Raw genomic sequence first — 26,528 nt, 5'->3', positions numbered from 1 at the left:
GCTATTTTAAGTTTCAGTTAAAAAGTTGGTCAAAAATAGAGTCTAATTTTGCTCATAGCTGTAATAATATAGTGATGCCTGCAATTATGAAGGTACTTTCGCAATGTGTAAGTAACAATAAAAATTGACAAATATCAGCTAAGATCATTATTATTTTGAATGGAAATAGAAAGGTGAAAAGAGCAGATAGACAATTTATAAGAGAACTAAAATAAAGTGCACGCGCCCCTTTCACTTGTAAGCTAAATAAATATATCCTACAAAGCATACAAATTTCCTGTTTACATTTTCACAAATTAAAGTTTTAAAATTTTCCCCCGAATTAAAGTTTCAAATTTTTCCCCCGAATTAAAGTTTCAAAATTTCCCCCCGAATTAAAGTTTCAAATTTCCCCCCCGAATTAACGTTTCAAATTTTCCCCCGAACTAAAGTTTCAAATTTTCCCCCGAATTAAAGTTTCAAATTTTCCCCCGAATTAAAGTTTCAAATTTCCCCCCGAATTAACGTTTCAAATTTTCCCCCGAATTAAAGTTTCAAAATTTCCCCCCGAATTAAAGTTTCAAATTTTCCCCCGAACTAAAGTTTCAAATTTTCCCCCGAATTAAAGTTTCAAATTTTCCCCCGAATTAAAGTTTCAAATTTTTCCCCCGAATTAAAGTTTCAAAATTTCCCCCCGAATTAAAGTTTCAAATTTTCCCCCCGAATTAACGTTTCAAATTTTCCCCCGAACTAAAGTTTCAAATTTTCCCCCGAATTAAAGTTTCAAATTTTCCCCCGAATTAAAGTTTCAAATTTTCCCCCCGAATTAACGTTTCAAATTTTTCCCCCGAATTAAAGTTTCAAAATTTCCCCCCGAATTAAAGTTTCAAATTTTCCCCCGAACTAAAGTTTCAAATTTTCCCCCGAATTAAAGTTTCAAATTTTCCCCCGAATTAAAGTTTCAAATTTTTCCCCCGAATTAAAGTTTCAAAATTTCCCCCCGAATTAAAGTTTCAAATTTTCCCCCCGAATTAACGTTTCAAATTTTCCCCCGAACTAAAGTTTCAAATTTTCCCCCGAATTAAAGTTTCAAATTTTCCCCCGAATTAAAGTTTCAAATTTTCCCCCCGAATTAACGTTTCAAATTTTCCCCCGAATTAAAGTTTCAAATTTTTCCCCCGAATTAAAGTTTCAAAATTTCCCCCCGAATTAAAGTTTCAAATTTTCCCCCCGAATTAACGTTTCAAATTTTCCCCCGAACTAAAGTTTCAAATTTTCCCCCGAATTAAAGTTTCAAATTTTCCCCCGAATTAAAGTTTCAAATTTTCCCCCCGAATTAACGTTTCAAATTTTCCCCCGAATTAAAGTTTCAAATTTTCCCCCGAATTAAAGTTTCAAATTTTCCCCCGAATTAAAGTTTCAAATTTTTTCCCCGAATTAAAATTTCAAATTTTCCCCCCGAAAATGATCAGTTTGCATAGCCGTTCTTTAGAAATTGTGTTCAAAAACCGGAAGCATAAATATGTACGAATTAATAAAATCCAGTGATAAAAGAAATTTGGCGGTAAATTCGTCATTATTCCAGGAAAACGTGTATGCTTTGTGTTACACCCAAGCACAAAAATTACAATCAGTACTCTTTTTTGACTCCTACGGTGAGTTTGATTTTGATTTACAAATTTGTCAATGGTTTTGGTGTTACAAACTGCAGCAATAAATTTAGCATCTATAAATAATCATAAACTGTTTCACGAACTATTTGTCATAATTGTCACCTTTTTTTTCAAAAATTATTCAAGTTCGTTAATCGATATCAGGATCACATAATTGGCAAAAAATTTGAAAAAATACAGCAGAAACAGTTTCAAGTGTTGATGAAATATTACAAAGTCTGTACACAACTAAGCTAACTTGTCTATTTAAAATCAGAATGTTATTGAGCATTTTGAAATTGCAGAAATGAGTGTAGTATATATGTATGTACAATTGATCGTCATAAGCGGCGCATATCTACAAAATAAAGTGAAAAAGGAAACAATTCAATTATTGTGAGATGAAAAGATTAGCAATTTATAGAGAATCGAAATTAGCTTGATGAATGCAATATTACCAATCGCAGTTATAGACAAAATTGACCAATCAAAGACTTGCTTCAAAATTGACCAATCAAATCAGGTATAATTCGACATAGCAATGATGAAAATTGCGCAATATTGATTTCATACCGCAGGCTACAATCGGATTTAAGTTTGCCAAGAAAAATAAAACAATAATTGTGAAAACAATGTCCTAGAACAAATAACTCGGTCACTTGCTTCAAATCACAGAAAATAATTTCTTCGGGTCTAGGAAAAAAACCCACGGAAAAAAACCCACGGAAAAAAAACCCACATAATTCTAGATGGGAATAAACCCCCTTTTAAATTAGGAATTTTCGTCGTGACAATTTGTTTGGTTGTGATAGTTTCATATCAAGTCCCACGGGTCCCTAAGGCATGACCAATGCCCGCCAGGCATGGCCAAACGCGCTAAATGCTCCGCTCGTTAAAATTCTTTTATTTATCAGTATTGCGCAATTATTAATTATTAAGAACCAGTACAGTATAATTGACAAATTTATAAAATAGCTAAGAGATTTTCCGATTTTGTTTCTCAGTGGAAGAATATAGTTGTTATTTAAACTACTGTCTATGATATTCGAACTAGAATCCTTAATCTTCGTCTAATAATAAAAGTGACAAATTGAAATTCTCTAGTTTGTCGCGTTCTATTTGGTGGCATTTCATTGTGACCTCAAAATTATTGGTGAAGAGGTCATTGACTTTGACATTTCTGACCTCAACCAGTGCGCGTCTAGACAGTCAAAACGTCAGCGTCAGTGTCGACTGTGATTGGTGGAAATTAAGGTGTGTGAACTATAATGACATCTATTAGAATTAGTCTAGACAGGAAGGAATTTCACACTCTAGACTGTCCAGACCTAATGTTGGTACTACCGGTGTCTACCGGCTTGGTTTGACCTTGTGTACTCAGCTGCTGTTTCCGCCATAGCATTACTGTCCACAATTCTTTGACTGTTTCGAGGGGGGAAATCTGTATTGTAATCATCTTCCAAATATCGCATTTGTCTGCCAGATATTTCGCCATTGCGGGACTGCTGATTGGCCATACCTGGGTAAAATAATAGGAATGGCTAACCCACATTTCAGCTGGTTCTATTTGACAATTGCTATTCCGACCATAACTGCAGCTTTATTAAAACGGGGAGCTATCACCCCCCCCCCCCCACCCACCTTAGTGGGTATACAAATTTTACAACTGGGGCAAAAAACAGTGGGGGTCGAAACATAATAGATCCAAAAACATTCACCAGAAAAAGGTAATTCAAATGCACTACAAGACGCTTCTAAGACGCAATCTCTCACCAGTTCTTCTGTCTCGAGGCGGTGGTCCGTCAATATCTCCATCTCCATCTCCGGGGTGGTACCTTAGACTGCCTCCACTCTGGTGGTGTCTTCCACCTCCACCAGATCCACCTCCTCCACCGTGGTAGTGATTGCTGTCACGTGACTCCCGGTGGAATCTCCGATCTGTCCGACTATCCGCGTGCTCCGATCTATCCGGCGACGTGAACCCTTTACAAATAACAGCCAGTTAGTGAGAATTCTAGAAGACCCGTAGCCGAGAGCTCAAGACTATCTTCTAAGACCGTGCCAGACTTTTTTTCCAATAAACATATATCTTGAGGCTCCGGCCAAGCTCTGCTCTAATTACTGACATTTAGAGATTGATTTCATATTCGAAGCTTAGAATAAAAAGTTGCTTTGCTAATTATTGATGAGATTTACTTTTTCCGCCACTACGGACAATCATGTCAAGTGCCATTTGAAATGAATAAAAAATCAGACAGACAAGTTTAATTGGCAAAACATAACCAGTAGATTGCCGATTAGAAAACTGACTTGAAATGGACGCTGCGACTTAAATTGCACTGTTAAAAAAATTAATGAGAAAATTGTTTGAAATAATCAGAATTTATTTTCAACTTCGTCGCGACACATTATTAATAGCTGTCATTATAAAGGTGTCCTTTAGTGACCTTAAGAAAGCTTAAGACAAAAGAAAACAACTTGAAAATTAAATAAAAAATCCTCAAATAAATCAAAATTTTATGCATTTCACACATTCTTTGAATTCAAACCGAGGCTAATGCAATATACACTACGATACCAAATAGCTAAAAAAAACCAACAAAATTTATGCTCACTGAACACAATTTTTTTATTAGACATGACTGGTGCTAATGCGTGAAACCTCGATGTTTTAGAAAAATATCTGACTTCTTTACACAGAACTAAAAATCGGTGAATATTGTAATAGTCAAAGCATTTGGAGCTCATGCTGTCATATAATCAGAGATTTAGGAGTCAATGTGGATAAAAATAAATCCGAAATGTTTAAGTATGACTTTTCTGCAATACCGTTATATTCAGTGTTTCTTGTTCACCTTTAATTTAGTGTAAATTTCCTCTTTATAATTCCACTCCAGTTAAAATATTAACTCTATCTTTTTAAGGGAAACGCGAATTAAAATTATTAAGTTAGGATTCCACCAAGGTCTACAATATATTTGCATCAGCATAAATGGCAGATTGCCGAAAGAGCAGCAAAAAAATACTTAAACGTCATATCAAATAGATATTAACAGGTATTGAACTAGATTCCAGTTGTCAATACAATCCATCAAATTTTTCAATTCAATCTTTTTTAGTTTGAAAAATTTTTTGCTAAGGACGCAGATTCCTTATTTCAATTCATTAAAACATACCCGGCAGATTGCCGGAAAATAGCCGCCCTTGATTCCAATAAGCATGATTGGGATTGAAATAACAGAAGATGTTGAAAAAAAAATTTTTGTACAAAAACATTTTTTTAAGTCCGATTTATTTTGATGGCATTTCGTAGTTGAACATGATTCTGTTTCGTAGAGAGAGGCTACAGGGGCTACTATCAATAACAATAAGCATTAGAGAGAGGTAACTAATACTTACAGGAACGACGTTCAAATAGCGGGCATCTAAAATTGGGCTTTATGGGTTTATCCCGTTTCTATTTCTGACTTCAATTTTTTATACTGACTCTGTTCATTTTGAATTGCTTTGCTGAGCAACTGATGTTCAAAATCACTTTTAGCAGAATGAGAGAAGAGAGAAACTAGCCTAGAGAAGTCAAAAAGATGTCACGCAAAATGTTGAAAAGGCGGCAAAATGAGGTAAAGCGAAACATTTTTTTATTCGACGAAGTAAAAAAAAATAGGAGCGCTATAATAGCCGGCTGAGAAGATGAGGGCGGCTATTAATAAGCCTTAGTTTTACCGTCCTCCATTAAGCAGTCCCTAAGTCATTTAGAGTGATTTAATCTCGCAACAGCCAAAAATACCGCTAATGACCGGAACAAATGACGCGCCACCCAAGAGACTATATCCAAAACAATTCGAAATACATAAAAAATTACAAAAAAATTGTTAAAATCTTTTAGATGGAAAGAGCAACTAAATCACTAAATTAACTAAGATCAACCAAGAAACTCCCCAGATGCTAAAAACATTGAATAAGATAACAAAAATTATTAAAAAGGATACAACAGCGCATAAAGCTCAAAATAGCGCCTAAAAGTCCAATAGATGATCAAAAATGCCTCCAAATGCAATATTACTAATTTAGTTGATTATGCCAAACACTGTTATCCGATGAAGCTACGTTAAAACATACCCGGCAGATTGCCGGAAAAACGGCGCGATAGACGTTTGGGGCCTTCCATGGTATTGAAACAACTAAAGAAATAAGACACAGATTGACCACACCACTAGACTCTGGCTTAGATTAGGACTGGCATTTTTATGACACACATACGCTCTATAAAGAAAAAGCACTAATAGAGCTTTTTCAAAATTAATATTCGAAATCAAAAATTTAAGACTCCAATACTGAAGAAATAGGGCATATACGTTTTGGACTACTTAGATGCACGCTATTGATCTTTAACTAGTGAATTTTCATTACATTTAAAGTTCAATAAGTGAACTCAGTAAGTCATTTTTTGAGTGAGATAAGTCACGCAATTGACCTAAAAGCAGAAAAAATGACGTCACGCACACAAATTTTAACTGCAAAGCAGTAGAAGTCGCTGAAGTTGAAAAAGTCAATGGTCGCAAAAACTTGCTCGCTCAGCGAAAAATTTTTTCAGGCCTAATTTGCTCGCTCTCTCACAAGAATGAATAAACAAAAACGATTCTAAATTCTTTCTCTGCTTTTGAATTTTGTTCAGCCGATTGACCTAGACACTCTTTTTATGAGCGTCATTTGGCTTCCTCTAAAACATCCTCTAATATGGAAGTCATCTATTAAAAAGATCACCATTACTCCTCTTCGAGTGGTGAAAAACTAAGAAAACCCCACCCTATCGCTTTGCGGCTATTAATAAACACTCTGATGAGCTGTGCGGCGTCAAAAATGTCAAACAAAGATAAGCATCAGTCGATGAAACAGCTTCTGAGCTAAAATATAGCCACCGATGTCGAAATTCCTCTCAATGGAGGAGAAATCAGGAAGGTAAGTCGGCCAATTTGCTCGAAAAGAAACTGCCCAGTCGAAAAATATAACACGGCAAGCAGTACTAGGAAGGAGAGCAAAATATTAATACCATTAACAGTTCCAGAAAATAATGATTGATGGTGAAAAAACTTACTGTTGTCATTGTGTTGCTGTTGTCTTTTGGACCTGGAACCTGATCCCCCTCCAGGGGCATTTGGGTCATGTTGATGGTGATTGTTGGAGTCATTGGTGTGGTGATGGGATGATCTGGATGCTTTCGAAGATTGGTGGTGGTGGCTGCGACCAGAACTGTTGTGGTTGTGGTGGTCTCTATCGGGATTGTCTCGGTTGTTACCACTGTGGTGATAGTCGTTGCTCCTATATCAATAATTACATTTTTGCACATCTTTTTATAAAATTGCGCTCTTTCCCAACATAGCGGGATAGAGCCTAAAGCACCCATACGAGTGAATAACACAGGGAGCTGATATTTTGATAAAAACGCACATCGCAAATACCATTTCAACATTGCCTCTGTTGACAACTTGTTTCTAAGTAAACGTAAGAGCACATCATTGCGACAATAGGTTGCTACCATTCATGTTCTAAATTATTTAGAGGACCAATGCATAACATAGCTGGCAGATTGCCAGAAAATAGCCGCAATAGATTCGTAGATCGACAGTCTAAAAAAACAGTAAAAAAGACAGACCAAATTTCGTCTTTTCATTGAAGGCTGATCTGTTATATTTTGATTAAAAATCTGTATATGTTATTGCTGCCTCTATTAGCTGATCTCAAATAACCTTCATTTAGAGTGACACACACCCATTTGACCTTATCTCTTTGAATTGAAGTAAATAAAAGTCAATTCCAAATTGAGGAAGTCATTTTTGAGAGTGAGGTAAGTCAAGTGTGACCAAAAATTTAATCACGCAAATGAACAAAAAAACTCGCTCCACTAAGAGCGAAAAATGACGTCACACATGCAATTCAGTTGAAATTGCATGAACGAATGAACAAAAAGTGGCTGTCACGTCATATGGTCGTAACAAAAATCATGACGACGAAATAAAAAAACATAGCAGGACAAGTCCTGACGTACAATTCAAAGAAATTTCATTGAATAAACAGAAAAACTAGACCTAGAATGGACTATGAGTGAATTGAGAATACCATTTTTAAAAAATCAGATCAAAAAATTTAAAAAAAAAAAACAAAAAATCAATGTCAAAATGCCGCATGTCAACAAAACCACTAGCGAGAAATGAAAATTTAATTCAAACAAAAAACTAGGCCTAGAATGAGCTGTGAATTGATTGAGAAACCATTTAGAAAAAAATCCGATCCAAAAAATCGAAAAAAACAGTAAAAATCAGAGTGAAATTGCCGCATGTGAACAAAAAACCGCTACCGAAAAACCGAATTTTTGTTCAAACACCATTTTCGCACTCTACTTTAAAATTAGAGCGAAATTCACGCCGCAAAACCACTCGCTTTTTCGCTCCATTTCCTGTTTCGGCGTGACCAAAATCACTACTCCAATTTGACTTCAAAAATCATGAAAATGTGTGAACAGATCTTAAAAAAAAAAAAGACAGCGCCCCAATACAATTCAAATTCTTTGAATTGTAAAAAACCAAGAGAAGGCCAATAATAGCCCCAGCTATCGCTGTGCGGCTATTAATAACAAAATGGTTTTCAGAAACTAAGGATCTTAAATAAGCACAAACACATCACTCAGATTTGATAGGTTATTAATAAACTTTGAAGAAGTTCAGTCAAGCGACGCCTTGAAACAGTTTAAAAATACCTCTTCAATCTTAACAATTCTCCAGAGGATATTGAAGAATAGAACTAGTGCAATGAACTTAAAAACAATTAAATTGAGAGCAGGTCAGCCTTGAATGTAGCATTGAACAATCATAGAAAGAAATCCATTTCTTTCTATAATCATTTTAATATTAAGGAATCTCCTAAACCCCAAGCTCATAGACTTAGAGCTACCGCCAGTTCCGTAATTAGAAGGTTTGACGGATCTACAAGTTCTTCTCAATTTCAACAGTTTTTCCAGCTCCACGCGGGTAATTATTGAAATAATTTCTTGCTCTTTCTCCTCAACATTGTTATCTCTAAGATTAGAAATTGAGTCAGGGTTTTTTATTCAGCACATCATTCTAATCACAACTTCAAATTTAGAACCCCGAGGCCGTGAAATTGTTTTGCACCACGTTGCATAATAATTTCAGCAAATTTAACATTCTGTTGTACATACATCGTGCAACAAAACCTTAATTGTTTAAAAGTTCAATATATTCTTAAACAGCTTGCGGCAAGTTAATTTCAATAAGGTTTTCGTATCCTGACTTATTCAGATATTTGCAAATAGGAGGACCTTGTGATACCTCTGGGTGACATTCTGGTGATACCTAGGTGACTTTCTGGAGAATAACCAACTAACACCTGAGGAGCGAATTGAACTCGAGCGACCGGCGAGAGGTCGCCTTCGTCAGTAGCTCGCTAAGGTTTAGTGAGACTAGCTTTAGCTCAATTGAAGGTATAAGTCTCCAATACAGTTTCTATGGATCGCGTACTCTGAGACTAGTGAACTGAAAGGCTGTAAGAGGACGGACTACCTGTTTACCTCGTTTTTGAGGACGAAAAGTAAAATGGGTCAGACAAAAAATCGGTCAAGCATAAAATCGCATAAAAAAGACCGACAGGACCAATATGATTGTTACAAACTTCGTTTGAGAGCAACTAAAAATTTCGTGAATACAATTTTTATATAGCATATCCTGCTTCACAAAGCGTTTTTACCAAATTACTCCGCTAGGTTGGTCCTGTCTTCATCTAACGAGTGATATTTTTTTACCCTGGGTACTCTAAGTTAACTTGCAAATCAAGAATTAAATAAGGATAAGCGTTGTTCTTGCGAAAGTTTTAATCATCTTGTTGTTGAAGCTTGATAAATGTATGAAGGTTGAGGCCTGACTTTGATAAACGTAACCAACTAACATCTGGCGAATTGCTCTCAAACGACCGGCGAGCAGTTGGCGTCTTCAGTAGCTAACCACGGTTTAGTGAGGCTAGCTTTAGCTTAATTGAAGGGACATGAGGTGAGCGCATCGAGAGAAGGGGTGCGCCGAGGGCTGATGGGGTGTCGGCACAACAGCGGGGGGTGGGGGTGGGGACAGTGGGTGGCAGGCAATGGTAGGAGGGCGAGTTTTGGCAGCATGTGGCCCTTGCGGCCTGAACGATGTGCAGGGATGGGGGTTGAAGTGGGGAGGGGCGTGGGGGAGTCAACTTTTAAGAACCCCCTAATCGCCTAAGAACATTGATTTGAGAACTTTAACCAGCCATTTATCAAAGTAATTTTGATATTCGATGAAGTGCCTTCGATGAATTTATTGACAACTGCGTAGCACTTTCTTTCATCGAGCGTAGCAATTGCATTTCGCAGCAGTTCAATATATTTCGCAGTAAAGGTTACGTGACTCTATCTAAAGTTACGGAGAACTTCTGGCGTTTATGGAGAACCGCGAAAGCGGTTCGAGATATTAAGTCAGATTTTCGAAGTGACTTCTGCAGAGTCACGTAACCATGCTAAACACACGAAACGTGCGCGTTTTAAAATGACGAAACTTCGTAGAAGACTTCTGGCTCAGAATATAGGAAATTCTGGCATTTTAACATCTTGCACTGCAGAGTTTTGGCTTGTGAAAATGTGCATGAGTATGTCTCCAAAACAGTTTCTGTGAATCGCATACTTGGAGACTAGTGAACTTAAAGGCGCTAAGAGCATTTAATACCCGCTGGTTGCTACCTGTTTATCCCATTTTTGAGAACGAAAAGTCAAATGGGTCAGACAAAAAATCTGTCAAATAAAAAAATTTTATAAAAAAAAAGATCGACAGGACTAATATAATTGCTACAACTTCGTTTGAGAGCAATTAACAAGATTATCATTTCAAAGAAATGAAGAATTTGACATTCATTAAATGAGAAAACTATTAATTCAGTAGCATGATGCATATTAATTTTCCTGAACTTGAGCACGGATATTAGAGATTGAAAACAAAGTACCTAACAATTATTTTACACCATGCACGCCTCAAGTTCTGGCCTTATAACAAATGTTGCACCAAAACATAGCCGGCAGATTGCCGGAATAGCTGCAAAAGAATATACCTGCGTGCCATATAATAGAGATAGAAACAGATAAAGATCTAAATTGACAAAAAAAATTGACGCCGCTCAAAAAACTAGGTAAAAAACATTCAGCGATAAATTAATAAAGCTTGTTAAAATTCATTCCGCAGAAGCCTCTTAGTAGGGACCTTTACTGCACAAATGAGTTCCTTTGACCTTAAAAAAATTCAATTTAAACTTAATTTTATTGAGTGAGGTAAGTCACGTATGATAAAAATCTAATCACGCAAATAACCTAAAAACTTAAGCGAGTGAGAAATGACGTCATGCGCGCAAATGCCGTTAGTGAGAGGAAGAAGTCATTCAGAAAATTTGACTTTTTCAGCTTTGCTGTGTGAACAAATGTAAAACGAAAAAAGCGTCAGACGACGAAACAAAAACAAAAACCAAGAGCACCGCAATATAGCTTCGCTCAGCTTACAGCTTCGCAGATATAATAACAAATGTTGAAAGAGGGTTTGTGCCTAACTTTTGCGTTCCCCCCTTTCCCCGTTACAGAGAACTTGTCATAATAGTTGCGTCTGGGGGTGCAAATAATATGCACCCCCTAAGCTTGTGGGTGGGAACATAAGCAAAAAAAAAATTGACAAAATCAGATTCTAATTAATTTTCACGATTAAGTTGAAAAAATTAATACTCAAAAAGTCATTAATATAACGTTGCGTGTATATACAGAACTCCATCGTTCTATCTCTTATGTTCGCCACTGCTTTTTCGAAGGTCAAAATGTCGTTTTAAGGTCAAAATGGTTCAAAATAAGAAAATAAAATCTCGAGTTGTAAAATCAATTGATGTACAATAAACGATGACTGAATAGCTGCCGCTTACTAAACAGCTCTCACAGCGCAGGTGAACAAATGAATGGTACCTTGATTGGCCGCCTGCCCCTCCGCTACTAGACTCGTGAGTTCTTCGGCGACCTCCTCCTCCCTCCGAGCGATGCTGTTGACCACTAGTGGAACCTCCCCCGTGATGGTGTGAAGAGCGCTCTTTGTGGTGACCACTTCGGTCCTGAAATTGTAAAACTCAATTCCAAACATAAAATACTGTACAAAAAATAGAACATTATTTTTGACTTGAGAACGTTAACCAGCCATTTATCTAAGTAATTTTGATATTCAATGAAGTAACTTTGATGAATTTATTAACTACTGCGGAGCACTTTCTTTCGTCGAGCGTAGCAACTGCTTTTCGCAGCAGTTCAAAATATTTCGAAGTACAGGTTACGTGACTCTATCTGAAGTTACGGCGTTTATCGAGAACCGCGAAGCAGTTCGAGATATTAAGTCAGAATTTCGAAGTGACTTCTGCAGAGTCACGTAACCATGCTTAAAACACTAAACGCGCACGTTTTAAAATGACGAAAGTCACCGGAAGTCAACTTCTGGCTAAGTAGCAACTTCTGGTATTTTAACTGCTGTCACTGCAGAGTTTCGGCATTTTAAAATGTGCACGTGAGTGTTTTAAGTGATTTTAGCATAGTCACGTAACCTCGCTTGAATCATGAAATTTTCAAATTTCAAAATCAGGGAACTGTATGTAATGAACGGAATCTATTCTGCTCAGCCCAGCTTAATGTGAATATTTCTTTTTGTCCCAGCCCCCCCCCCCCCCCCCCCAGGCGCACGTGCCATTTTTACACACTAACGTGCTATATACACAACACATAATTTGCAAGTGGGGCATAAAAACACTGGAGGTGGGGCGCATAACCAAAAATCCGGCACTCTAGACACTGGCACTGCAGAAATCTGGCATTTTAAAATTTGCACATTAATTAATTTTGATCAGTAGCTAATCTAATGCGTGAATCACGAAAGACAGTCATTACCTTATTACTGCTGCCATGTTTGGACGACCTTTCATTAGTTCCTCCTTTGCCAGTAGTGCCGCCCTCTTCCTCGTCCTTGCCCTCATCAGTTGTAGAGGGAGGGGGCAGGGGTCTTTTTACCATTGGGGGAGGGTGGGTTGCCCGCCAGTAGGCCTCGAGGTACTCATATAAGTGTTCACATGCATCGTCAAGTTGGTTCTCGTCCAGAATAACGTCAAACATTTCCTGCAATGGAAGCATACATTGAATTCTTTTTTTACTTCCAACCATGAAGTTTCACAATTCAATATTTTTAAAATAGCCGCCGTTGACGCGTTTAATTTTGTTAAATAAATGCCTTACCACATGATAGGCAAAAGAAATGTATACATAAAGCGAAGACGAGGAAAAAGAAACGAACTAGATAACCAAATACTCAAAACATCTTCACAATTTTGAATCAGCACTTTCAAGTTGCGACATTCCAACAACTGTTCTACAGGGACCACGTGATACCAAATCTATTCAACAGCTCGCATCTGACCACTCGCAGCATTTAAAAAACCGCTCAACAGTAATGGAAACACAAAGATCAAATCTAAAAAACTGTCAAAAAATTACAACATAGCTGGCAGATTGCCAGAAAACAGCCGCAATAGAATCGTAGATCGGCAGTCTAAAAAACAGTAAAAAAGACAGACCAAAAAAATTCGTTTTTTCATTGAAGGCTGATCTGTTATATTTTGATTAAAAATCTGTATAAGTTATTGCTGCCTCTATTAGCTGATTTCAAATAACCTTCATTTAGAGTGACACACACCCATTTCACATTATCTCTTTGAATTAAAGTAAATAAAAGTCAATTTCAAAGTGAGGAAGTTATTTTTGAGAGTGAGGTAAGTCAAGTGTGACCAAAAATTTAATCACGCGCATGAACAAAACAACTCGCTCCACTAAGAGCGAAAAATGACGTCACACATGCAATTCAGTTGAAATTGCATGAACGAATGAACAAAGTGGCTGTGACGTCATATGGTCGTAACAAAAATCATGACGAAATAAAAAACATAGCAGGACAAGTCCCGACGTACAATTCAAAGAATTTTCATTGACTGAACAGGAAAACTAGACCTAGAACGGACTATGAGTGAATTGGGAAAACCATTTAAAAAATCAGATCAAAAAAATTTAAAAAAAAAACAGAAAATCAATGTCAAAATGCCGCATGTGAACAAAAAACCACTAGAGAAAAATGGAAATTTGGTTCAAACAAAAAACTAGGCCTAGAATGACCGTGAATGGATTGGGAAACCTATTTAGAAAAAAAACTCAATCCAAAAAATCGAAAAAACAGTAAAAATCAAAGTGAAATTGCCGCATGTGAACAAACTAGCGAGAAAGCGAAATTTTGTTCAAACACCGTTTTCTCACTCTACTTTAAATTTAGAGCGAAAAAAATTTCACGCCGCAAAACCACTCGCTTTTTCGCTCCATTTCCTGTTGTTTCGGCGTGACCAAAATCACTACTCCAATTTGACTTCAAAAATCATGAAAATGTGTGAACAGATCAAAAAAAAGACAGCGCCCCAATACAATTCAAAATCTTTGAATTGTTAAAAACCAAGAGAAGGCCAATAATAGCCCCAGCTATCGCTGTGCGGCTATTAAAAAGACAGGCCGTTTAAAAATAACAGACAATGTCGGGCGAATTACTCTAAATGACCACCGAGTGGTTAGCTTCGGTAGTATCCAGCTGGGGCTAAGGGCTGCTGCTAGCATTACGGGGGTGAGCTGAGGGGTCAAGAGTGGTGTGTGTGTGTGTGTGTGTGTGTGTGTGTGTGTGTGTGTGGGGGGGGGGGGGGTCAAGAGTGCTCACAATTGTGAAGAGAGAAATTTTGATCAAGCTAAACGAAGTCAAGGCGGTAAAAATTCACTCGAAAAGTCAAAACAGTCAAACAAAAACGTTGCATTAAAAACGACCAGCACGTTTATATCAAATGCTGCTAACTTTGTTTGAGAGCAATTAAAAACACTGAGTATGTCAAATTCCGAATCAGTATTTGCAAATTAGAGGACATTTTGGTACCCTTTTAAGTGACTTCCGGGTGAAACCTTGGATGCATTGAACTTATCGGTCTTTCCAACAAAACCCCGTTCCCAACAATACTCCAACTATGATATATTTACCATTAATGTTGGCAATAAGTTACATGAGCACTTGGCTGAGGGGGGTTGCCACAGTTAGAATTTAAAATATAACCGAGTGACGTTGGGCGAATTGCTCACAAACGACCTGCAAGCGGTTGGGTTGCGTAGATCCAGCTGGGGCTTAGAGATGTTACCTTGACCTTGGGGGGGGGGGGGTGTAGGTTGGGAGGGCTGGAAGTGAGGGGGTTCATATCGCCGAAACATAAGGTAGGCGGGTGGACGGGGGAGTGTTGGGGCGGTCAAATGTAAGAAGGGCGGACTGAGAGGGTCAAATTATTAAGATTAAGAATCGCCCTTCAAACCATGAAATTGTTTGCTCAAAACGGTTTCAGTGAATTGCATTCTTAGAGACTAGTAAGGCTCTAAGAGAGCTGCTCAGCTAATGAATGCCCTCCGGATTTTACCTGTTCATTCCATTTTTGAGGACGAAAAAGTAAAAGGATCCGAGAGACAAAATTGCATGAAAAAGACCACAGTAGTACTATAATTGCTAAAAATTTCGTTTGAGAGCAATTACTTCATAATTGCTTCAAACTTCGTTGTAGAGCAGATAAATGCTGCCTAGAAAATATCGAAAGATAACAAATTTTTTTTCTGGCTTACAGCAAATTGTTTGCACCCAGTTTCCTCGATATCGTTTGCAAATTCGCGTGAAGAAAATCTCCTCTTTCCTCTTGTTCTCCGATTTTACCCGGTACCAAGTTTTGTGGCCTTCTGCATACTGTTTCAGATCCACTCAACCGATTAAAACCAAACAGATCGCCATATTATTTTCTTCAATTCGTAAAAAGACAGCGGCCCAACACAATTCAAATTCTTCTGCACCGTATGCGATTAAAAGAGAATAGCAATTCTTTGAATTGTAAAAAAAAACACGATGAGACCAATAATAGCCTGCAGCTAGAAGGGTACTTTGTTAACATAACTAACCGGAGGACATTGGGCCAATTTCTCGGCTGCTACCAGCTGGACATTGATGTACCTGGTCTGTGCTTTCCCTCTTGACTTGATTAGCCGCTGCATCACCTACACACAAATTTAATCACTTCACATCTTCGATCACCACACATGTGAGAAAATTAAGAAAGGCTTCAGACCAAAAACATGTATACAAAGACACTCTGAATTCATTAGACAGTAGATATAGTAGATACGATAAAAGCACACATAGTTTGATACATCGTTTTTCGTTCATTGTCGTGGCCCGATTATCGCCGAAGCCGCGATGAGAGCCCACCGGCCCACCCGTAGGAAATTCTTTTTTCTTAATATTCCAATTCGGCAAAGAACATTAATTCTCTCCTCTGATTGGTTAATAAATTGCTTGCTTAAATTCTATTCAACAATCCCCCATTTGGGAAAAGATCCCCTTCATTGGCTCAATAATCGCCATCAAGTATCGCAAATTTGAAGTTAGTTAATGGAACCCTTAATAATTGTAGAGAATGTGTCCTTTATGGAAATAAAGGATTAAATTAAAAATATCTCAATCGGGGGGTTTTTAAAAAATGAGTGAAAAGAAACACACTAGAAATCACACTCCCAAACGGGTGAACAAAAACTTTCAAACCCTTTTAGAAGTTTTACCTTTTTGTTTGCACCTCCCTGAAAGAGACGTATTAGTTCATGCCTAATCCCATTATGCTACAATCACAGAGTGAGATGACCTACTATTTTCCCTTACTATCACTTATTTTCGTTATTCATAACTCTTAACCAATCGTCGGTGTCAATAATTGATAATAAATCCGGAGTCAAAGACTTTTTTTTGAAGTTCGATGATAGTCATGTTAGTTGTCTTAAGCAGGTACCTTTGGAGACGCAATTTTCAAGTGAACAATAATAGGTGCGAGTGATGTCTTGAGGAGTTGAGAGGGATGGTTGATCGTGTCACAGTCCAGCACTATCAGCTGAAGGGATCTCGCCAGCTCAAAGATACGCTCTATCTCCGCTTGCACTTCCACTGAAATAAACAAACAATGAACGTGCTGATACAAACAGCAGACACATAATGCTACAGTCAAAAATATAAATAGAAACAGTAGTGACAAAAGAATGGCAAGTGTTATCTCAAAAGTAAGGCTTAGCCACTGTTCCAGATGTTTGTACTAGTCTTGTTCGCCATTTGTTTACGAACTGTATACATATTGTTGTCGTTGTAGAGGATTTAGGGCAACTGTTGTTTTTGCTGGAGGGAGTGATGCGTCTAGGTTGTTAATTTAAAACATACCCGGCACATTGCCGGAAAATAGCCGCCGTTGATTCCCATAACCAAGATTGGGATTGAAAGAGACAGAATGATTTTTGAACACAAACAATTTTAAAGTGCGAACTGTTTTAATGTCATTTTGGAGCTGAGCATACTCCTCTTTTGTAGTGAGAGGACACAGGAGCTAGTATCAATACCAATAAGCATTAGAGTTGGTAACTAAGAACAAAGTTCGAATAACGGGAAATTGGGCTTTATGGGTTTATCCGGCTTCTATCCCTGATTTCGTTTTTTGATATTGACTATGGTCATTTTTAATTCCTTTGCTGAGCAACTGCTGTATAAAACCACTTTCACCAAAATGAGAGACCAGCCTAGAGAAGTCAAAAAGATTTCACACCAAGCTGTGAACTAAGGTAAAGCGAAAAAATTTAAGTACGACGAAGTAACCAAAAACAAAAATAGGAGCGCTATAATAGCCGGCTGAGAAGCTGAGGCCGCTTTTAAACATAAACCAGCCAGCGTCGGAAATATTACTCTCGAATGACAGGCGGTGCAATTTAATTTAGGGGCTGTAGCCTAGATATTTTTTGTCTTTATTGGTGCGAAAACGTCTGCCGAGGTTAGGGTTCGAACCCCGACCTTGAGTCCGATTTCTTCGCCGGAGGTATTAACCACTCAGCTATCAGAGCCTTGTCATCGAAACTCTAACAATCCGTTTTATTTAAACAAATTTTATTTCGGATTGAAACCAAGGTCCAATTATTTCCGCAGTTGTCGCAGTCGCAAAAGTTACCACGTGCAACCATTATCTTTTGAAAATCTTCTTTGGCGAAATTCGTTTTTCCCTCTATTGGTTTATTGCATTCCTCAAGAAAACCCTCGTATAGCAGGCCGTGCAAATGAAAAATTTACTCGAGTTTCTTCTCAAGCCAGACAGATTTTTTCATAGAACTTATTCTCTAACCTATAACAAGATAGTGAAGTTCGAACAAATTAAGGAAGTATAGATATTTAATATCCATCAATATAATTTCATTTTCTTTTCTTTATTTTTAGGTGAAATTGGGTTCAGATCGTTATTTAAAACAAACCGACAAATTTCGGAAGAATTGCTCTTGAACGACAGGCGAGGCTATTTAATTCAGGGTCTGTAGCTTAAATCCATTTTTCTTTATGGATGCAAAAATCCTTGCCCCCAACGGGATTCGAACCATTGACCTCCCGATCCATAGGCACACGCACTAACCCCTGCGCTATGAGTCACTTATTTTTCCTATACTGCAGCCGATTATATATTAGCAACAAGTTTTACTTCGGCGTGAAAGCAATAGAGATCACTCAAAACCGATGAACGAAAGCGTAAAAAAGTCACTTGAGAAGTCAAAGAATGTTCCAGATGAAAAGCGCAAAATTGTCTAGCAAAAAATTTGCATAAAAAAGACACACACGTTTACAATAATTGCTATGAACTTCGTTCAAGAGCAATGAATAAATTATTAAAACTGTTTTACAGTAAGTTTCACAATACTCTTCAGTTGCCTTTTTTTGGCAACTGATCAAGTGATTCACCCATCTTTAGGTGAATCACTCGATTCCGTCTGCTGTCCTCTCTCTGCTAAATGAAAAAAAAATTAAGAAATAAATTCTTTTTGAAATAAAAACAAGCAAATTTTAAAATGCCATGCATTAAAAGGCGAGTCAGCCGATTTGCTCTCAAATATCTCAAGAGGTTACCTTACGCTTGGAGAAGCTTGTATTGTGATTATCGTGTCTCCCATGACGCCATGTTGGACTATTAATTAAACTCGATTGAAAATTCTGTCTTTTCCCCACAAAGGTTTAGTTGACCAATAGCATGTGTGCAGAACTTGAAAAATTTTTATTCTTCTCTTTTTCCAGAAAGAATAAAATGAATCGCGACCATCATAGCACTGGAAAAAAGTTCATAGGATAAACTGGAAAATTTGACCTGATTTTTTTGCCCTGAGGTTTAATTACAATTTCGTCAAACAAAATTGCTTTGAAAGGGTCAGAAGCAAAATAGCTTGTCAGAGCGCAGTTTTAAACTTCGACAGCTAAGAAATGCGATAAACAACTGGTTTATATAGCCAATAACATATTCAGCAGAGTTATCAAATTAAAGCATTATGGATTGATTATGGCAGCTGATTAAAAAATAATTAGAATAAGATTGACTTTTGTGTACTACATGACTAATTCAAAATATAACTAACGAAAGTCAGAATAACTAGTGGGAGCTCGAATCTATTGCAGCCTGCTTCAGTCCCGAAGAGTAAATAAATTCACTGAGGTGGCTTAAACGATTAGAGGTTATTATATACCACTAAAACCACCAAACATAACCTACTAACATCGGGCGAATAGCTCTCAAATAACCAACTGGCTTCGTCATTAGCTAGCTACGGTTTATTGAGGCTAGCTTTAGGCTAATTGAAGGGCAGTGAGGAGAGCGCAGCGGGTGGAGTGCACGAGGGATTGATGGAAGGCGGCACCGGTTGGGGTCTTCGGCTACACGGAGCCACGTCCTTACGGCCTGAACGATGTGCAAGGGTGGAGATTGCGGTGCGGGCTGATGTGGGAGGGGGTGAAGGGGCATCAAACTCTAACAACCGCACTTCACACCATGAGCACAGGTCTCCAAAACAGTTTCAGTGAATCGCATACTTGGAGACTAGAGAGCTGAAAGGCTCTAAGAAAATTTAATACCCCCAGGACACTAAGGACACTCCCTGTTTGTCACGTTTGAGGACGAAAAGTCAAATAGGGTAAAATCGGTCAAGCGAAAAATCGAATAAAAAAGACCACTGGACTAATATAATGGCTACAAACTAATATTATTGCTACAAAAATTACAATAATTTTGGCAATTAGAATAAGTCAACTGCAGCCATTCGAGTTAGGCTACTGACACTTGTCAATGAGAGAGAAATTTAGATCACGCAAAACGCAAAAATTCAACAGCGTAAAAGTCACTCGAAAAATCAAAACAGTCAAGCAAAATTTTGCATAAAAAAGACTAACACGTTAACAATAATTACTCAAAAGTTCGTTCGAGAGCAATTAAAAATGGCTACGCTGAGATCTGATAAGTATGAAATCTTTTAATAATTTCACAAGTTAAGTTTGATAGACATTATTCATGTTATGCACACTAGACGACGTAAACACAATGCAATATGCAGTGCTGCCTTAAGACGTTCTACTAACATGTGACTTAGATTAATACAGTATCCCTTTTTACACGAACGGAGAACATATATAAGAAGTAGTATTAACAAAAGACTTCAATTTACCAAACTGATGGAATAAAGCTGAAAAAAGAAGAGTTCAAAACAAGAAATAACATAACCGACTAACGTCGGGCTAATTGCTCTCAAACGACCGGCAAGCGGTTGGCTTGGTCAGTAGCTAGCCACGGGGGGGGGGGGTGCACCGGGGGCTGATGGGGACAGCACTGGGTGGGGGGGGGGCAAAAGCGCGGTGGGGGGGTGGAGCCAATAGTGGGGGTGGGGGGTCAACAAAGGGGGGGGGGGGTCAACCTCTAAGAACCGCCCCTCACACCATAAGTATAAGTATAAGTCTCCAAGACAGTTTGAGCTGAAACAGACCTGAAAGGCTCTAAGAGCACATAATGCCCGCTGGGCGCTACCTGTTTATCCCGTTTTTGAGGACGAAAAGTCAAAAGCGTCAGACGAAAAATTGGTCAAGCGAAAAATCGCATAAAAAAAGACCTACAGGACTAATATAATTGCTACAAACTTCGTTTGAGAGCAATTAATTACGCTACACATATAGACATCGACATTTTATTGACCACGAATAGGTTTGATTGTATTCAAATTTGGAGTCTCGCAGATTACTGTTCAATTTTGTCATCGGATATTTCAAAGAAGAGAAGTGCACAATGATAACTGATAACTTACTGAGTGATGTTGACCGAGATGCGCCCTTGTCCATGATAGATCTCTTTGAGGGGTTGTTGAGGACACTCCTCTTGGCTAGGGCGATGTCAGTTGTAACTCTAGTGATCACTATCCTGCCTTCAAACTTGTGCTTCAGGTAGTCAAACAGTGCTTTCTGCATCATGTCAGTTACCTATGCACACAACATCGCATCACAATTAGAAACAATGTTCGGTTACGACTGCCAGATCTCAAAGTTTTTTGGGTCTTTCCAATTATAGTAAGCTTAGTGGCCATATAACCTATAGCCCCCAATCATGTTAACTTTACCATAATGGGGGTTTTAATTTCGGAGGGGGCAATGATGGGAGAGACCCGTTTTCTCACAAGATCAATGACGCGTATGTTACTTGTCATCTGAATGCATATCAAGCTTGCAGCTTTCGATTTTTTGGAACATGAAAAATAATTTACGCACTAAAATTTCATAAAAATCACTAGTTACTACCAACACATAACCACACAGTTGACTCAATATAGCTCCACTAAAGAACGTAAAACACTATTTTATTTGGCAGAAACCAATGTATTTGTCCGGTACCCAGCACTTTATCAAAGAGAAAATTTATCAAAGAGTAAAACTAAATTAGCGAAAATAGTCCCGATTAAGATTGCAAGTCTGATAGAAACCAGCTAGCATTAGTCGATGTCAGAACACAAAATATTCAAATGCATTCTTGTTTTCTCATGTTTCATTACGAAAGTGAAACAAAGTTTTTAAATTTCACGTTAAAAAATTGATTTCAAATAAATCCCATTTAGGTAGTTGCAGATAACAATTAGGGAAAAACAGCACGCAAACATAGCAATACAATCAGAAGATGGAAATGGACAACCTATTTGTTTTCAACATGAGGTAGACGCTTGAATTTTCTTTCTTGAATTTTGAATTCGGCTGTTTTTACCTTTTGTCATTCATTGATAAAATTGAGTTACTCAAACCAACCTGTGGAAAAATTAATTAAATCAACATAAAATGAAACCGCCAAAGAGTAACTCGAAAGTAACTTCAAAATAGTCAACGTAAAAAAGTGAGTTGTAAAAAAAACTAAGCGAATTGAAAGAAAAAAATATAACACGAGACCCGAAGCAACTCCACGTAGCATAGTGTAAGAAAAAACTGTTTTTATTTAGCAAACAATTAACCAATGATAGAAAAAACAATGCAAACTACTCATCACGCCCAAACAAGGCAAAACACGGAAGACGCAAAAACTCAAAATAAAGTAACAGACAAAGAAAATAATCTCCTGAGTTTGCCACGACTCAATTTCTCAGTACAAGCTCAACAAAACTTGCGCAACATAGAAACTGAGAAAATAATGAAAAATTCTAAAAAGTTCTCTATGTGCCATTAAATGAGAGAACTCTTAAGCATTGGGGTTGTTCGTTAAACTATTGACTTTCACGTGCGCGCTGGTGTAGTTGGAAAGCGAAAAAGTATTCAGCTTCACGTATCTTTTACTTTAATGGCGTGGATGTGGAGTTGGTTCTGATCAGCCAGGAACGTCATATCAGACCGTTACAACATACCGGTGATACGCAACCTCTCCCGCCAACACAGACCCTCGCACAAACACAGACACAAACACATACAATCCCAAACGCACACATACACAACAACACCTGTTTCAACAACACACACAACAACACTTGTTTCAAGTGCTTATCGGTTGTTTTTTTCTGTATCTTTCGGAAGATAATTCGAACGAAATCAGAAACCTCTTACTTCGCTATGACACGGACCAGTTAATACGAAAAGAAAACCCCCCTTTGAAATTAGATTTGAGCCCAGATACAACAGCACCTCGCTCGTCGAGGTCATCAATTTCAAACTCCACTGAGAACACAGTCATTTGCAACGTAACTACCGGGCTCAAAGAGCAGTTGGTACACATGAAAACGGATAACAATTTTAACCTTTCACGAGGGACTTTCCCGTCTTTAACCGGATACTGCTGATAAACTATACAACATCCAAGGTTTAGAAAACAGCAGTGATGAAACAAGGATCAAATACGTTGGTTGGGGCTCTGAGCACGACTCTCAGATCCATGCCAAGTCTATTTGGGTTTACTGGTGTTTTCGCTAATCCTTGAGCAGACTTGAAAGTATTTTCTCTATAGTTAACTGACCAAACTGATGACCTCTTCTTCAATGCAGACAACAAAGATTGTCATTAACATTCTCTTAAACCTGAACTCAACAGGAGCTTGTTTTGATGGGCAACTATCACATTTCGATACATTTTTGATCACATAAGTTGGCACTGTTAGCTACGTTCCTCTTAAGGTTACAAATCAATGGTATAAAGTTTTAACATCTACAATCAATGATTGCCTAGACAATCTTGAATCAGAAACAAAATGTGAACTCTGCGACTTCAAAATACATTCTGAGAACCAACAAGAGCAGTGAAAATTAACACCTACGCCATAATGACCAGAAAATTTATAGAATAACGCGTCGGACCAACGCAGACTTTGGGGGGGGGGGCTTTGGAAAGAAGCTGAGTCACTGAAAACGACAAAGATAACAATTCATGACCATATTGAAACTATTAAGCGGCGGGCCCAAGCCTTAGGTTTCCAAGGACTATCTGACCGTGCAGCAAGTTTTAGCATCCGAGGGCAAGGTACCAGTTGGCAAGGCAATGTTCGAAACGTTGAAACAGTTACATCTAAAAGAAAACCAGCCCGAAGTGGAAGCCAAATCTTCACAGGCATATCAGTTTTCCGAGGAAAAAAAAGTAAAAAATTTTCCACAAACAAACACCAGGCCTCTGAAAAATGTTCACCGAGCATTGTAATGCACTGCAACCAATCAATAGGAGGCTGTGGTGAAAACTGAGTCTGACTGAGTTTGTGAATACAAGTAGCACAGGAGGTTTCGCTAAGTTTTTTTCTCATGCAATCTGCAGTGCTTCACTAAGACCTTTGCTGAAGAAAAAGGGGGCCTCCATCACACTGCAGTAGGAGAATTTTTAAAGAGGCTCACAGGAAAATGTTTGTTCAAGGAAGACGATCTCTGTTGTGCAGTTGATCTCTTCGAAAATTTACATATCAGTGTCGGCATTCGAGGTGGCGCAGAAGCAATCATCCACTCAGGAAAGATTTTGTACAAAACAATATTGAATTGATCGGGTAAATCAGACATTAGACAGATTGATTTTCAAAATGCATTCAACTCTATAAAGCGCAGTTAGTTTTTGAAAGCGGTGAAGGAACACTTACGAGGTATAGCCGTTTTCACTAGTTTCTGCTGCTCACATCATAGTCCACAGCACTAAGACAAATTTATTGTTCTAGCGAGTCGGGTGTTCAACAGGGCGATCTATTAGGTCCATTTCTTTTTTTCACTCACGATCTGGCCAGTGGTGAAAAAGATTCATTGGTCTGTGCCCAATCTGCTTCAGCGTACATGGTATCTTGACGACGGACTCATCGCACGTTCTGAAGAACAACTTAATGGAATTTGGAAAATATGCGATTACGCATTAGAGCGCTGACTTTCGCCGGTACGAATGCGAATTCTGGTCACCATTAGAGTTGAAGAGCATCAACAATAGAATTAAAAAACGCCGTCTGTTGCAGCATTAGAGGTGCTGGGCGCGGTCATTGGGAGCTCAAAACAAGTTGCCAGTATTCCAAGAAACGAGTAGAAAAACTTCCGCTGTCTTGGATAAACTTGCCTACCTCTACGACCCACAAAGCTCCTTAGTAATCTTAACTCATTGTCTATGGACACCTATGTATTCACATCGTTGCAACAATCCGACAGAAACGGTTCAAAATACTTTAAGGAAATTTTTAGTAATAAACAACGGGAAGTTCACAAAAACATTCTGGGACTACTCTGAGTGATGACTCATGATTCCAGGCGTCCTTGCCTATTGGTTTATTAGGATTACGTTTTCGGCGGTGACTGGACCAATATAGACCTACTTCCGTTTGCTCTGTAATGTTATTTGACGAGCTCGTGATATTTATCACTGGTCAGAGTCCAAGGTATGACAAAATTTCCGGCAAATATAAAACAGCCATAAATCGATATCTTCCTGCATTCTCTCAGAAAACATATCAAGAAGTTCTTGTCAATGAAGTTTTGAGGCAGTACTGTAAAAACAGACCTCTGCAAGAGAAAAATTGAGACTTCAATCTATGTCTCTCTGCTATTCCGGAACATGGTTATTGGCACCACCAATACGCGCTCTCGGTCTTCATTTGACTGCGCAAAAATTCCGCGTAATTGCAAAGTACAGATTAGGTGTACCTGCCCATAATGCATAGAGGTAAGGTCCGTACTGCAAATCCAGGATTCTGGATATACATGGTGACCACGCTGTTTCATGTCGCGGGTGTGGTGATGCAATAGCTACGCACAATAGAATTCATGATAGAATTTTATCGTAGAGAAGACGAACCAGATACCAAAGAGCAACTCACGGCCGGCCGATATCTATGTTACATCTTGCCAAGCAGGCAGGCCTTCGACGTGACTATGACTTCTTTGTTGCAACGAAACTCTATTGCAACTTACCGCTTCGAAGGCTGGTCAAGCTCTTGAAGCAGCAGAAGACCGCAAGCATAGCACAAATGAAAGAAAATTTCTGAATGGTGCATTCTTTTCCGCTATTTATCGAATTGCTCAGGGGTTTCTCACAAACATTCAGGACGCTGAAGAGAATAGCTGTTATCGCTGATAGTAGTAGTTTTATTTCAGAGGGCCTCTCATTTGCCATTAACAAATTAGCCCAGTCAGCTTCCGTAATCGCTATACGAGGAACTGCATTCATGAACTTGCTAGAGCCCCATGACATCCCTAATTGTGTTAATGGAAAGTCACCCAAAGACAGGGGAGTTTCCGAAGGAAAATTAATCAATGCAGTAAAAGCAATAATTTCACTGCCCTGCAGTCTCACCAGTGAGAGAAGAGACTGAATTTAACCACCAAACTTTAAGATCAGAGTCGTCATGAGGACTATACTTCACCATTGAAAACCCGATTGTGTGGGTTACAATTCCAAGTAGAGTCCAAATGACATGATCTGTTCTGGATTTGAACGGATGAGAATTTCGCAATTAACAAAGATTCCATAAATAGATGTGAAACCGAGGAAAATAATTTACTTACCTCCCATATAAATATGATGAAAAGTCTAACCACGCTACTGACCCATGAACTGATAAAAAACTGTAGGGGGAGAAATACGATAAGTACACAAATTTAGTAGTAAAACCGTAGAAGTTATTGAAAATTGAGAAGCTAACTCTTCGCAAGAAACATTCATAGCGACGAAGTATTACAAAACTACAGAAAGAACAACAAAAACCTCACAATCGCTCAGCACCTTTGATTAAAAAAGCGTGTAAAGAATTTAAAAGTGGTTCGGGTAATCTGACCAGAAATTGGCATATCAGGCAAGCAATTAGGCCAAAAGAGCTTAGTTGAATGACAACACACTACAAAAGATTACAATAAACCCTCTTATTAAAATTCCCAGAAAAAAACAGAAACCGACCAACATTGGA

General features: G+C 38.2%; 1 protein-coding gene across 3 annotated transcripts in view; it reads right to left on the bottom strand.

Moving 5' to 3' along the window:
* Positions 1–2,502: 2,502 nt before the first annotated feature.
* Positions 2,503–26,528, bottom strand: part of LOC142345594 (uncharacterized) — a 45,383-nt gene continuing 21,357 nt past the window's right edge. The window contains exons 8-16 of one of the 3 annotated variants that reach the window (XM_075397721.1): positions 20,959–21,130; positions 16,614–16,765; positions 16,390–16,407; positions 15,733–15,828; positions 12,616–12,840; positions 11,653–11,795; positions 6,727–6,950; positions 3,405–3,614; positions 2,503–3,150 (exon numbers count right to left, since the gene is read on the bottom strand). In XM_075397721.1, the coding sequence (XP_075253836.1) occupies positions 2,972–3,150; positions 3,405–3,614; positions 6,727–6,950; positions 11,653–11,795; positions 12,616–12,840; positions 15,733–15,828; positions 16,390–16,407; positions 16,614–16,765; positions 20,959–21,130 (1,419 nt within the window). In that variant the 3' untranslated portion in view covers positions 2,503–2,971. The remainder of the gene's footprint in view (positions 3,151–3,404; positions 3,615–6,726; positions 6,951–11,652; positions 11,796–12,615; positions 12,841–15,732; positions 15,829–16,389; positions 16,408–16,613; positions 16,766–20,958; positions 21,131–26,528) is intronic. The other 2 variants (XM_075397723.1, XM_075397722.1) reach the window with 2 other exon arrangements.

The sequence above is a fragment of the Convolutriloba macropyga genome, chromosome 9, assembly GCF_964194025.1.
Source record: "Convolutriloba macropyga chromosome 9, txConMacr16.3, whole genome shotgun sequence".
Lineage (NCBI taxonomy): Eukaryota > Metazoa > Xenacoelomorpha > Acoela > Convolutidae > Convolutriloba > Convolutriloba macropyga.
The sequence above is the reverse complement of the archived record's forward strand: the minus strand, read 5'-3'. Positions and strand labels throughout refer to the sequence as shown.